Source organism: Columba livia, chromosome 17, assembly GCF_036013475.1.
Source record: "Columba livia isolate bColLiv1 breed racing homer chromosome 17, bColLiv1.pat.W.v2, whole genome shotgun sequence".
Classification (NCBI taxonomy): Eukaryota; Metazoa; Chordata; class Aves; order Columbiformes; family Columbidae; genus Columba; species Columba livia.
Window position 1 is genome coordinate 4532174 of NC_088618.1, and position 13359 is coordinate 4545532.

Genomic DNA, 13359 nt, shown 5'->3' on the forward strand with positions numbered 1-13359 from the left:
CTTGGATCACTAATCGCACTGTATTTGCTTCCCATCTCTGTCCTCTTTGCTTCCCGTAGAATTGTCTGTCCTTTCCTGGATGTCTTGTTGAATAAAGTAAGTTTTTTAGTCTCATGGATGTGCTTAGAGGCTGTGTAAATGGGTGTTTCTTACGACAGGATCCATATCAACTTTTGGAAAGAAGAATCCATGCAACTTCTGCAGCCACTGGAGCTTCTGTTAACAGTCAAGTGAAAATAGCCTGAATCCCTCATGTTCAATGGTTGCTTTTATTTTCTTCTGTTTTTCTTTCATTTTGTTGACCACTGTTTCATGCCCCCTGTCACACCAGTGGTCTTTGGCCTTTGCTTTGGGAAGTACTGACTCAAGCTACTGCTCTGTTCCTTTCCTTGGAGATGTCGATGTTATTTCACTGTCCTGTGGGGAGAAGGCAGAGAATAATCCCCTCTGAAGTCTGAAAAGGTGCCTCTAATGTTGAGACCCATCTCAGATGCTTAAGCCACCAACTGATGACCTGCAGGAAACTGGTGGTGCAGATTTGCATGAGTATGGGATACTGTCTTGGGCACTTCTCTCATTTTATGATCTTAATTCACTAGATTTTCTAATTATGGCATGGACCAGTGGGCAGCCTTCCAGCTCTCGTGCTGTCCTTAAAACACAAGTTAATCTACTTACATTCTCAGTGTCAGAAAACCCTGGAAGCCCAGGTGAGTTCCATCCTTTTGTGCTTCCAAATCCCACCTTGGGGCATCGGCCCGTGTGCAGGACGGTCTAATTAGGGACCAGCACCTGAGGCAGCACATTGCGAGACACAAACAAGCACCACAGTGGCTTTTCCTCCCTGTGTTCTGGGACCGACAGGAAGGGAACTTCTGGGGAATTCTCCCTCTGTCCTTCTGTGGTTTGAGGTATCGACTTCAAGTTCCCTCTTGGCATTAGAAGAAAAAAAAGGCAGCAAGTGGCATCATACCCTAGGCTGGTGTTTGCAGTGCTGTTTGTTTACAATGAGCACTTAAATATTATTGTCACTTGTTTTACTTGTTGGGCAGCCCTGTAGGTGTGGGGTGGATAGTCTGTGTCAAACTGCTGTGAATAAGTACCAGACCAAAACACAAGCTGAGCCAAGACAGTGTTATGTGCCAGGTAGGATACTGTCATCTCGTAGAGCTTGAATTCTCTTTTCAGAGTAGTGAGAGATACTTTTGCAATCAATAATAAAGAAACCAAAACACCCAAGTAGCTTCTCTCCTCCTGCAAGAAATCCCTGCTCTCTTGCAGCCTGTTGGGTACCTGGTTTTTGTGGGACATGGTGATGAATCCGTTGCCCTGACCAGTCTGTGTTCTGCTCTCCTTCATTTGCAGCCTTTGCAAGTTAGATTTGCAAAGTGCTCTGTAAATATATAGCTCTACAAAATCTTGCAGCCTTCTGTTCTTCAGATAGAAATACATGCTGCTGAAGATATTTATAATCATTGGTATGTAATGCGTTAATCTTTCCATTTGCTTGTTCCTGAGCTGGGCGTTTTACTGTAGTGCAGATACACCTGAAAGCTGGTTTTGTCCCGGTTCAAGCTGCCACGATTGCAGCCGCACGCTGATGACAGCAGGAGGACGGGTGCTCTTTATGCTGCCCAAGGAGGTTGAAAGACATGACTGCCCAACCCAGGACAGCTGGGGAAGAGGCACTGAACAAACCTCCGCGTCCGTCCGGGGTGCAGCGGTGACGTGCTGGCCGACACGGGCCCTGGGACGGCACAGTTACCGCAGCAGGCTTAAAAACTCACCTGCAAAGGTGTGGGCAGCATTTTGCTCTGTATTCTTTGCTGCTGTAGCTAAACTGCTGGCAAACCGCCTTGGGTAGCTCTGCCTTCCCATGCCTCACTTCTGCCACACCAGCTAAGTGCCACCCTTGGAGGGAGAGCTATAATTACAGTTAGCAAAGTAGAAATGTTTGTACGTATTGTAAATACGGTGCTGAGTCTGCCTTGTTCACGCCTGACACCGGGAGGTGTGAATGTTCAGCACGGTCCCTGTGCCGTGTCACGGTGCCGAGCGTCGTGCTGCCGCGAGCACCGAGGGCAGTTTGCAGGCACCGCTCCTCTCTACGTGCTTGGCCGAGAACGTGTGGTGCCTGCAAGCTCTTCTCTAGCTAAAAGCAGATGAAAAATGAACAAAGCAATGCTCTCTGAAAGCCCTCGCCGTGCTCCGGTATGTAGATTTTGAGCAGAGAGAGGTATTTCACTCTGTTAGCAAAGTGAATGGTGGGATTCACTGGGACAAACTTGAATGGGCTTGTCTTTTTTTAAAGGAGTTTTTCACTGAAGCTGTGTCTTTGAGGAAGAGTTGCAGGTGGCTGCTTTGCATTCTCAGGCTTCCTTTTTGTTCTGGATGGCAGGTTGGCAGGTTTGCAATGTCCTGCTCTCTTTAACATGTTCTGCCAAAGGAGCCTGGGAAGAGAGAGCAGTGTTTTAGTGAACACAGGCTGTTTTCACCCTGGATCGCAGCGCATCGCGCTGGGGCCGTTCCCTTGTCAAAAACAGCGTGGGCAGAGCCGGGAATGGGCTGTTGGAGGCACCGGGAGCCTGTTCTCAACCCCTTCAGTGACTTTCTGTGTGACCTTCTTCGGTCACTTGTCCTCTCCCCATCACCTTCGGAAGGTTTTACTTTCCCCACTTTTCTTTAAGGATGAAGGATGTATTTTTTAGATCCTTGGATGGGCTTAATCCAAAACCGAGTGATGGCTGTTTGACCAGGTTATGAAAACTTTCTCTCCAAGAGCCACTCCTGATTTTAGTTCTGGCTTTTTTGAAAAGCTGCTTCTTAGCATTTTAAATGGCAAAGATGGTCAGTGTTTAAATAGGGAGTTTTCCAAGTTTTAGGGCTTAAGGAGTGAATTTTCTTTGTTCTGTTTGGTTTCTGTGAGAGCAAGTTGCAGCAGGCTCAAAGGTTTGCTATTTCTTGCAAGCCTGGGATGCTTCACTTCATTAAAGCTAATGACCTTGCATTGTGCTGCCTGCCATTGATCCTGCATTTCATTATTTTGATGTACCAGAGATCAGCTGGGCTGTGTCAGAGGAGTCGCTACATTCAGCGATACAGGTTCCCCACCTCCAATATAAGTAACTTGGTACCCAGCAGAATATTTAAGTGAAATCAACTGAGCTGACGGCATTCAAAATACATTCTGAAATTCTGAGCAGATTCTTTATCAGGTAGCCCTTGGAAAGGAAATTAAAGTGTGTGAAGATCCTCTGCCCGTAGGAAAGGTACCGAACAGCACGTAGGATGGAGCTCCCAACCGCTGCCGCAGCATCAGAGCTCCTCAAACAGCCTCTTCACATCTGGAAACTGCCAGTTCTGCATGTAAATATTAAGCTATAGTTGCTTTTTTCTGCAGGTATGAACATTTGCTTGCTAGATGCTGTGTATTAGGCTCTGAGATAATACTGAAACCCTGCATTCAGTGGCTCTCTAGCCTGTCACCGTTCAGGCTGATCCAGGAGTGAGATCTCGGAGTGTTCCGTTCACTTAACTCAGGAGGCTCTGCCTGTGCTGAAATGCACCGCACCAATATTAAAGGTGGCAGTTAGCATTTTGGGTGAACAATGAATGAGGCAATTTATAAGCGGTTACACTGACGTGAATCTCTCCCAGCATATTTGCATCATTAAAACACCTTTGGTAAAATGTGTCATGCATATAATTAAATACCTGTTTTGCTAACTCTTAATTTAATTAATGCAAAGTAAAGATGTCAGCACAAATTAATCTAGTTGGAAATGGCTTTTCTCTCAGTGGGCTGAAGGGAGGTTTTCTGGAGGCGTTGTTCCAGATGCCCTCAGAAATGCGCAGGTGAACTCCAGGGCTGATTGACACCGCTGTTGGACAGTGATGGCCATGACATCCTCGTACCAGCACGTGTGCCACATATCGGCTCACATTTTTCCTCTTGTGAGAGCACAAAGGGAAGCCAGCTAGACAGTGGTTTCTTTGAGAGGACAGTGGAGCTACTTTTTAGCTCATTTGGTAGCAACCACAGTAAATCCAGGTTCACGCAGGTGAATGAATAGTAATTCATATAACAAAAGGTCTTTTTATGTCTTCCCTTGGCTTTTCATTCTGTACCTCAGTCTCTCTCACTCAGCTGGTGCCCATGTTTTTCCCCCTTAGATACAACGTTCCTGTAACTGCTCATCCGCTTTAAATATTAATTCCTCTTAACTTTCTTTAAAGACTTCCGTGTATATGATCTTCTGGTTTGACCTCTTTCCTAACCTTGTGTATTCTTTTTTTTCTCCCCTGCCTTTCTGATCTTTTTCTCCCTGCTGCTTAATCTTTTTCTCTTTCCCTTTCCATCTTGCTTGGGATAAAATTGGAGCACAGACTGTGTTCACGGTGCAAGTGCAGGTGAGTTGTCAGCCCAACGTTATAGGAAGCAGAGGATCTATTGTTGCTTCCTGCAGACCCACCTGAGCACCAGGAGAATTTAAAAAAAGAATATCAGTCTTCCAAAAATGCTGGTTATTGCTTTAGCAGTTCTCATTTCAGCTTAAGTAAAAATAAATGTATGATGAATGAAGAAAGCTGCTGTGCGCTACAGCACGGAGTCTGGATAGTCCTGCCACCTCTCTGCAGCTTCAGAATTGGCTTTTTCTGTCTAATATTTCCTTTCAGAGGGAAAACCAGCCTCATTTATCAGGCAGGATTCTTTGGTGCTGCGCAGAGGGCCGGTGTGGATGGGAGCGGGCTCTGGGTGCCCTGGGCGCTGCAGGACGGGAGGACGTGTCACTCGGGCGGGCGCTTTGGCACTGGCGGTTTGCCCTCAGCAGAGACCGATCTTGAGCCGTGACTCCAGCTGGTGTTGGGTGGCACTGCGGGGTGCAGGATTCTGCAGGAGGGACTGGGGATCAAGGAGAATTTGTGGCTTGGAACTCCCCGTGGCACTGCCTGCTGCTGGTGCTCCATGGGGTGACTTTCCTCCGTACCCTGTCAGGTGAGATGAATGCGAATATGAAGCTGATTTTGTCTGTCTTTGGTAGCCTGAACGCTCCTGGCTTCCTATCCAACGCTGACCTTTAGCATCATCCAGCTTTTGCAATTGGAGCCAGTGCTTTTAACAGCGCCTTTTGTGTTCACTTACTGAAAAATGGGGTCTGTTTCGCAGGAAACCTTTTTACACCTGCCATAGTCGTCATCTTTGCTCCTCCTTTGTGCCTCTCACCGGAGCTGCAGTAATTGACGCTGCAGAATGTCCTTTCATTCCCCAGCATCGGCGTGAGACGTGACTGCGATAGAGCAGGTGGGGAGAGGATGCAGCGTGCAAGACCCACTGAGAAACGTCAGCCAGATGTGGGCAGCTTGAGGAGATGACACAATTCAGCTCTGGAAAGACTCAAGTGCAAAGCGTTATTATTTCTGCTTCTCCTTTTTGAGCTGTTCACGTTAGTGTTTATAGAACAGCCCTCAGAGCACCTCCCTGCATGTGCAGATGCACTAAAGCAACTCAGCAGTGGGAGAGTCCCGCTCCATCAGCAGGGGGTCGAGAGCACTCGCTGCAGGGTTTGCAGGCTCGTGCTTCCAGCCCTTCTGAGGGGTTAAATGATGGTCTCCATGTTGAGCTGAGGGGTTGGGCATCTTCAGACCAGTAAAATTTGGAGTGTCTTTTTGGGGTTGACCCATGTGGGGTGAGCCGGAGGGTTCTTGCTGCAGCAGAGGAATGCGGGGAAGCCGGGGCGAGGGGAGGTGCCAGGGCAGGAGGATTTCTAAGCTGCTGTTGCAAGCGTTGTGCTCAGCCTGCTCTCTGGTGGTAGCTGCTGTAGCAGAGATGACCTTTGATAAAACAGTGAAGCGTTTGGTTTGATTTGGATAGTTGTGGTTACTCGGCTTCACACAGCTACAGTTCATAGCAGAGTTGTCAGCTCAGCTGCTCCTGCTTTTTGTTCCTTTACCCCACAGATTAAAAATCAAATCACAGCAGCTCCAGGATGAGAACTGCCAGCACCACCTGCTTCCCAGCGGCTCTCCCCAGCACAGCTTCAGGGGCTGATAAGGGTTGAGCTCTGCTGCTCTGTTCTTTCCGGCTGGGGAGACTGGTAGGAGAGCAGAAAGAAGAGACACTCAGGGGCATGAGACATGCAAGAAATAAACATTTTTGGGATCTTGAGTCAAATTTGGCTGAAAACAGCCAGCTGGTTCCAAAACTATTGCCAGGCTTGAGATACAGAGAGGCACTTAAAGACCACTTGATGGTGATCTCTTGTGCCTCAGCCGGGCTGGAGCCCGTAGTGTCCTGGGCAGGCAGAGCTGGAGCATCACTGCTGTGCTCTGCTTGCGCTGCTGGCTGTGGGGATGGCAACGTGCAGAGGGTTTGTGTGGCTTCTCTGCACGGAGCTGTTGTGAGGAAGGAAGTTCTTGGTACGTCATTCAAAGGAGACAGGCCAGTCATGCTTGTAGAGCATGGGAGGGAAGGTCGTGGTGAGTGCTTCTGCTTTTCAGTCCTGAAAATAGCTGAGGGATGTTTGCCGTCGCAAGAGTGGTGGATTTTGATTATTTTAGCTGGAAAAAAAAAGGAAGAAATAGTTTTGGAGAAGGTAGTTGGGACCCTGTCCTGTCTTTGCTGACATCCCACTAGAAAAGGTCAGCCCTATTCGTGTTGTGTAGATAAACTCTCAGTGTGTTGGATACGTCTTCCAGCAGTATTTGGTTACAGAGTTTCTCAGCAGGATTTGTTCTGACAATACCTGAGGGATGTGACAGTCATACATGTGGTTTCTGTGTGCTGGAGACACCTTCAGGGCTGAAGTACCTGTGGGACGTAGCGTGCAGGTGGGACCATTTGCTGTTGAGGGTGGAGCCAAGTTGTGAAGCTTTTCTGTTGTACAAGGTCTAATCAGGCAGCTTTGAGATCTCTGAGCAAACTTGCACCTTCTGTTTTAATCCCATTTCCATCCCTTTGACCGTGAAGATGGGACATGGCTGTAGCATTTTATATAACTCTACTTCTTGTGGCTAGTAAAGTATTCATTTTGCCGAAGAGCAAGACATACGCTATGTCTTTGAATCACAACATTTATGACTCTGTTTAAAGGCAATTTAAGCAGATTTGGGTTGTTTTTTCCCCATGTGAATTGCTGTGGTCTAGTCAAGACAAATTTTAGTAGCAGCAACCATGTGGAAGTATTGTCTTCTCACAATTAGAGGGTAAGAGTTGACAGCAGTTGAGCCAGGGATTATAATAAAGAAACAGGATAATTTTTTGAGCATGGTGAAATCTAGGGAATAAAAACTCATGGTGTAATGCACCTGTCAGAATTAGATGCAGATGAGAGATAATGTATCTTGCAGTGAAAGACATTTGGTTTGGGTGTGTTTTGTTGAGCACGGGAGCAATTCCCTCCTGTTCCCTAGAAGCTGAGGTTTTTGTTCGGTTGGTGCTGATGCTCTTTTTTAAAGCTTTTACCTCTCTGCTTGCTGAGGTCTGACATGGACAAGAAAAGCTTCAATAGGCACCAGCTGCTGAATGGGCCCCGTCTCTTCAGAGCATCGCTCGCTGTTCTCCATTCCAAATTAAAACGTGTGTTAAATTTAGCTTTTGTTTGAAGCAGCCGGTGCTGTGGTATTTAGTGTAAAAGGAACATGCTCCTCACCTTTCCTCTCTCTTTTGTCGCAGGGCCAGCATTCTTCAGGGGAGGACATGGAAATCTCCGATGATGAGACCAACCCCGCGCCCATCACCAGTGCAGAATGTGCCAAAACCATTGTGGTGAACTCCTCCGTCAGCAACACAGCCGTGATGGGCCCGTCGATTCCCCCCCTGCCACCACCGGGATTCCCTCCTCTTCCTCCTCCGCCGCCTCCGCAGCCGGGCTTCCCAATGCCTCCGCCGCTGCCCCCACCTCCTCCGCCCACCCACCCCGCCGTCACCGTCCCCCCGCCACCGCTCCCTGCGCCACCCGGGGTCCCTCCACCCCATATCTTGCCTCCGCTCCCTCCGTTCCATCCTGGCATGTTCCCCGTCATGCAAGTGGATATGATAAGTGTCTTGGGCAACCAGTGGGGTGGCATGCCAATGTCCTTCCAAATGCAAACTCAGATGCTGAGCCGCATGATGCAGGCACAAAACACGTACCAGTATCCGCCTTTCGGACGGATGCAGTTTGTGAATCTTCCGCCCTACCGCCCTTTCTCGATGGGAGCAGCTCTCGGTCGTGGACAGCAGTGGCCACCGCTGCCCAAGTTTGACCCCTCGGTTCCACCGCCGGGTTATGAGCCGAAGAAGGAAGATCCCCACAAAGCCACTGTGGATGGAGTCCTCCTGGTCATAGTGAAGGAGCTAAAGGCTATCATGAAAAGGGACCTGAACCGCAAGATGGTTGAAGTGGTGGCGTTTCGGGCATTTGACGACTGGTGGGACAAGAAGGAACGTCTGGCAAAGGTAGGCATTCACGTACTCTGTGCTGGATCCCGGGGAGGACTAGTCATAGTGCTTGTGGCCAGGGCATGGGTAAGCAGGGATCTGGAACTTTCTGTGTTGCAGGCGTCTCTCACTCCGGTGAAGTCTGGAGGAGAACTGGAGGAAAAACCAAAGCCGAAGGATCGAATCGCATCCTGTCTTTTGGAGAACTGGAACAAAGGAGAAGGCCTGGGATATGAGGGAATCGGCTTGGGCATTGGGTTACGAGGGGCCATCCGGCTGCCATCCTTCAAGGTAAAAACAGAGATGTGTCTACATTACGCTGACATTCCTTAAAGGAGCATTAGGAGGACGGACCTCTCTGGGTTTGTGCCCCAAAGCCCTCCAGGCTGTTCACTCATGGGGTTGCTCTGACAGCCTCTCTCACAACCCACCAGTACGCTGTAGAGCAAGGATCCTCTTTCCCAGCCTTAGCTTTTCATCTGCCACTTGTGGGAATTGTCTTTGGAGGATCTCCCTGCTCTGCAAGGTAAATGAGACATTTGCCTGTGTTTAGGACACAGCATTTCAGGATGATTGTAAGAATACACTTACAGTGCTTTACACAGTTATTTCTTGGCTTAGAATGTCTTGCAGTTTAGCAGCTGGGTCTCACCTGAAGTTTGGTGAAAAGTGTTCTCTGCCTCATGTGAGTTTACAGAATCAGACTTACAACCATAGGGTCACCTATTTTAAAAAGCATTTGCATAAAAAATGAAAGATATTCTAAAAAAAGTGAGGAGGGGACAAGGGAAGGTAGAGGGCTTCCCTGAAATTAGGGGTTTGAATGCACAGAAGGTGCAAATAAAGGTTTGGGATGAGAGATTCTGCAGTATTCATTTAGAATGAAACTTGCTTTGAGATTCTTTAAGATGTCATAGGCTCAGGCTCTCTTTCTGTTATGCTACATCTCAGACACATGCATTTGTCAAGAGCTTTCTCTGTCAGCTTCACAGTACCTGGTGGTGACATGCACCATGCTGGTACCCAGGGTGTTTTGATGCAAATCGAAGGGGTAGAATTTCATTCACAGTGAAATTCCATTTGCAGGCAAATAAAGGGATCAAGAGCTGGGGAAGTGGCCCTTGGTTTCTGGGTGTAAGTCACCATGGCAAAGTAAAGCAGCAGCAATTTGCTTAAGAAGTTGATTTCTGCTGTTTCCAAACTTTTAGAAATGTTAATTGTGTCTTTTGTTCAGGTGAAAAGAAAGGAGCCACCTGAAGCTGCCTCAGCGGGGGATCAGAAGAGAATCCGGCCTTCTACTTCTGTCGATGATGAAGATGAAGGTTGGCAAAGCACGTTTGTTTGAAACACAAGAGCAGATGCAAACCACATGCAAACTGAATTCTTTTAAAGTTCACAGCAGTGTGCTCACTTACAGTTAGGCACTGAGTCGAGGATCTGAGCCAAACCTGCTTCTCACAAAGCTCTGATCAGCTGAGAGATGTCTCCTCTGCATTCTGCTATCTTAAATTTACTGGCGGGAAATTTAAGACCCACATTTTATGAATAACTCATAACCTATTTTAGTTCTGCTGATGCAGAGCTGGTCACCCAGTAGAGGGAGCTCAGCTGAGTTCACGGTCTGTTCCTGGGCCATGCTTGCAGTTCACTGGGTACGTTGTGGGAGACAGCACATTAATGACAGTTTGCCCTGCTTTTGATTTTAAAAGCAAAATGAAGTTATTTGCCAGAAAAATCTGTATGAAAATATTTTAACATTTTTTCGTGGAAGCGGAGAAGAGTAGAGATAAGAGAATGTTTTGAATACCCTTTGTTTTACATAAAAGGTGGATTTAAGTTAGTTGTGCCATAAGTTGATTCAGACTAATAAGTGGCTTGAAGCCAAAGTACAGAAGCAGGGTTTTGTAAAGCCCTTAAATAAAACAAAAAGGCATTAAATTTGGCTTACCAGACTCACGCTGTGTCTCCTGGCTGCTCTGCCTATGGCTTGTCAGCTTTGGCCATCTGCATTTTGCCACCCTTGGTGTTTCAGCACCCTGCACCCAGTCCCACCCTCACCTGTCCTGTGAAATTCCTAATCCCCTGTGAGCCTGGGGACTCACACACCACATGGGCAGGTTGCTCCTGACTTTGATCTTCCTAAAGAAAACATTTCCATTATGTGGTCAACTCTTTCCATCCCTTGCAAAGTATTTGATAGAAATTTCCTTCTTGTTTTTGCTTGCCAGAGTCGGAGCGGGACAGGGATGCTTCCGATACAACGTCTGACCTGTCGAAGAAGGATGCAGACGCCGTGGGGCTGAGGCGGCGACCAGCAAGGCCGCTGGAGCTTGACAGCGAGGGAGAGGAGGGAGACGAGACATCAGGGAAAGAGGAAGAGTCCTCCTCGGAGAAGGAAGAGGAGCAGGAAGAAGAGGGAGGCTTGGTGAAAGCAGCGCCTGGCAAGGTGTGTTGGTTTGTGATTGCGGTTTTGAGTGCCGTCTGTTGTTAAAAGGGGGCTTAGCAATTCCAGATGCCGAAGTTACCTTCTGTAGGATATGAGTACTGCTATTAGTGTCTGTCCTAAGGGAACCTCTGTAAGGTTATTCCCTCTTCAGGTTCTCTGATCAGTGTCCCTGAGAGTCGCTGGTGGTTACTACAGTGACAGCCAGGCCTCAGAGTCAGACACTGCTCATTTTTGGCAATGTTTTCTTGCAAAGGAGGAAGAGGAGGATGAGGAGGAGGATGATGATGATGATGAGGATGAAGATGATGATGAAGATGATGATGAGGATGAAGATGATGAGGAAGAGGAGACAGGCATAGACACAAGTGACAAGGAGGAGGAGCAGGACTCCGAGGAGGGTAAGCAGTTCCAGCAGGACGAGCAAGCGTGGCCTTTGTGTCGGGTGTGTTCTCTCCGCTCTGGAAGGTGGTGGTTTCCACGTTTTAAAGCTGTGTGTGAAGGCAGCAGAACATCTTAGTACAACTCTGGTAAAGAGACCTGTGTGGGCAGGTGGCATGCAGCACTAGTTCTGCTGCTCAGGATGCCTGTTGTATGGTGATTGTTGTAAGCATCCAAATACATGGTTTATAAGTCTCTGCAAAAATAAATAAACTGGAAGGGGAGTCCTTCAAACCCCTGCACTGCCGTTGGAGCTGCCTCCATGCTGTCACAGTGTGGAAGTGATATTTGCTGCTGTAATAGACCCTGATTGTTTGGTGAAGTCAGAAAGCGGAACTAATGGTAATTTGTTCTTTGTGTAGATGTAGCAAGTCCGTCGTCTTCCAAGGCTGAAGTTGAATCATCTGATGAAAGTGAGGACTCCTCTGAATTTGAGTCAAGTTCAGACTCGGATGATGAAGACGAGGATGATGATGATGATGAAGACGAGGAGGAGGAAGAGGAGGAGGAGGTGGCTGAAGATCAAGACAGGGAAGCCATGGTTGCTGAGACAGAGCATGAACCTGCTGGTCATGAGATTCCTGATGATGAGAGGGAGACTATTTTGGAGCTGTACCCTGTGGATGACTACATGGATGCAACAGGCCTGGGACTCGTGGAGCCAGCGTTGGCTGTGAGAGATGAAGGCATGGAAGAAATCAAGGCAGGGGAAGGTGAATGTGGTGAAGTCCCAGAGGCATCTATTGCTGCTGAAACACTGAAACAGTTGGTTATGGAAAGAGACCAGGAGACAAAACTTGCGCTGTCTCCCATCTGTAGGCCAGGTATGCCCTTCCATGTGGTTTGGCATTTTTTTTACCACATTTCACAGCATCCAGTATGTATGGATTTGCATTTCCCTTGTTCTCTGTCTTTCCCCAGTCTTGGCTCTGTGCTAGGGGTTATCTGGACAGGGAAAGAGGTCTGTGCTGAGCTTGGTTCTTAGCACGGAGCTCTACACAAGCCATCTGCTGCTAAAAATACTGTGGTGGTTGTATCCAGAATCTTATCCTGGGCCAGCTTAGTTAGTGTCCTGCAGGAACTGAGCAGTTGTCGGCGTCCGAGGGTGACTGACTGGATGGTGTGGTGGCTGAAGCTCAAGATAGAAAAGCTGTGGCTGCTAAAACAGAACAGGAATCTCTGCTTAATGTGCCACTGCTGGCTCTTTTTTACTTTAATACCAAAGCCATATGTGACTGGGAAGTTATATGGGGCATATGAGTGGAGTCTCAGAATTACATCTGGTTCCTGATATTATTATTTTTGGGGATTTTTAACGTAGCCCTTTCAAATGAGCAGTACTCTCTGGTTTTCTGGAAGATGGAAATTTTCTTCATTCAATACAGAGTTGCGTTTAACCCAAGGAAATTTAGAAACCTTTTACTAAAACAGGAGCGAGATGCATAAAGGTTGATGAATTCTGCACCTAGGGGAGGAATTAAGAAGTTGAAAACTGGAGCCAACAAGGAGAGCACATCTAGTGTGTCCTGCAGTGTGAGCCTTGGACAGGACTGGTGTCTGTGGTATTTTGCCACTTGGAGAGCTGGAAATCCAGTCCCTGCACAGCCCTAAGGGGGTACATAAACTCCAGATGAATCAGCCTGCTGTAGAGAGAGCAGCGTATAAATTGCCTCATTGATGCCATCTGAGCGTCTCCTCATTTGTTACGAGGGCTTCCCGTTTCCTTCACGTGTTGTTCAAGAGCGTTACGCTCCTCCCTTCACTTCTCCTTCCTTGGAGAGCTGAGGATGCTTCTTGGCCTTGCAATTAGTTTACCATCCCACATTAGAGAAGCTGACAGCTTGAGGCTCTGCCAGTCCTCCAAAGTCCTCGCCCCACAATCCGCTTTTTATGTCTGTACAAAAGGTGGTCAGGGGTTTTGAAAGCAGAAAACCTTTGTTCTGGCCCATGTCATAGCTAATCCTCAAATTAATAGTGCATTTTTTTTTAATGGTCCATTAGGGATGTCTGTGGTAGCATCTAATTACTCCACACTCGGTGCCTCTAAAATGTAAAG

General features: G+C 47.7%; 1 protein-coding gene across 1 annotated transcript in view; it reads left to right on the plus strand.

The window, feature by feature from the left end:
• Positions 1 to 13359, plus strand: part of SETD1B (SET domain containing 1B, histone lysine methyltransferase) — a 46715-nt gene that overhangs the window by 22304 nt on the left and 11052 nt on the right. Inside the window, exons 7-12 of the mRNA XM_065032877.1 lie at positions 7673 to 8437; positions 8540 to 8710; positions 9654 to 9741; positions 10648 to 10865; positions 11119 to 11263; positions 11666 to 12127. Of these exons, the coding sequence (XP_064888949.1) occupies positions 7673 to 8437; positions 8540 to 8710; positions 9654 to 9741; positions 10648 to 10865; positions 11119 to 11263; positions 11666 to 12127 (1849 nt within the window). The remainder of the gene's footprint in view (positions 1 to 7672; positions 8438 to 8539; positions 8711 to 9653; positions 9742 to 10647; positions 10866 to 11118; positions 11264 to 11665; positions 12128 to 13359) is intronic.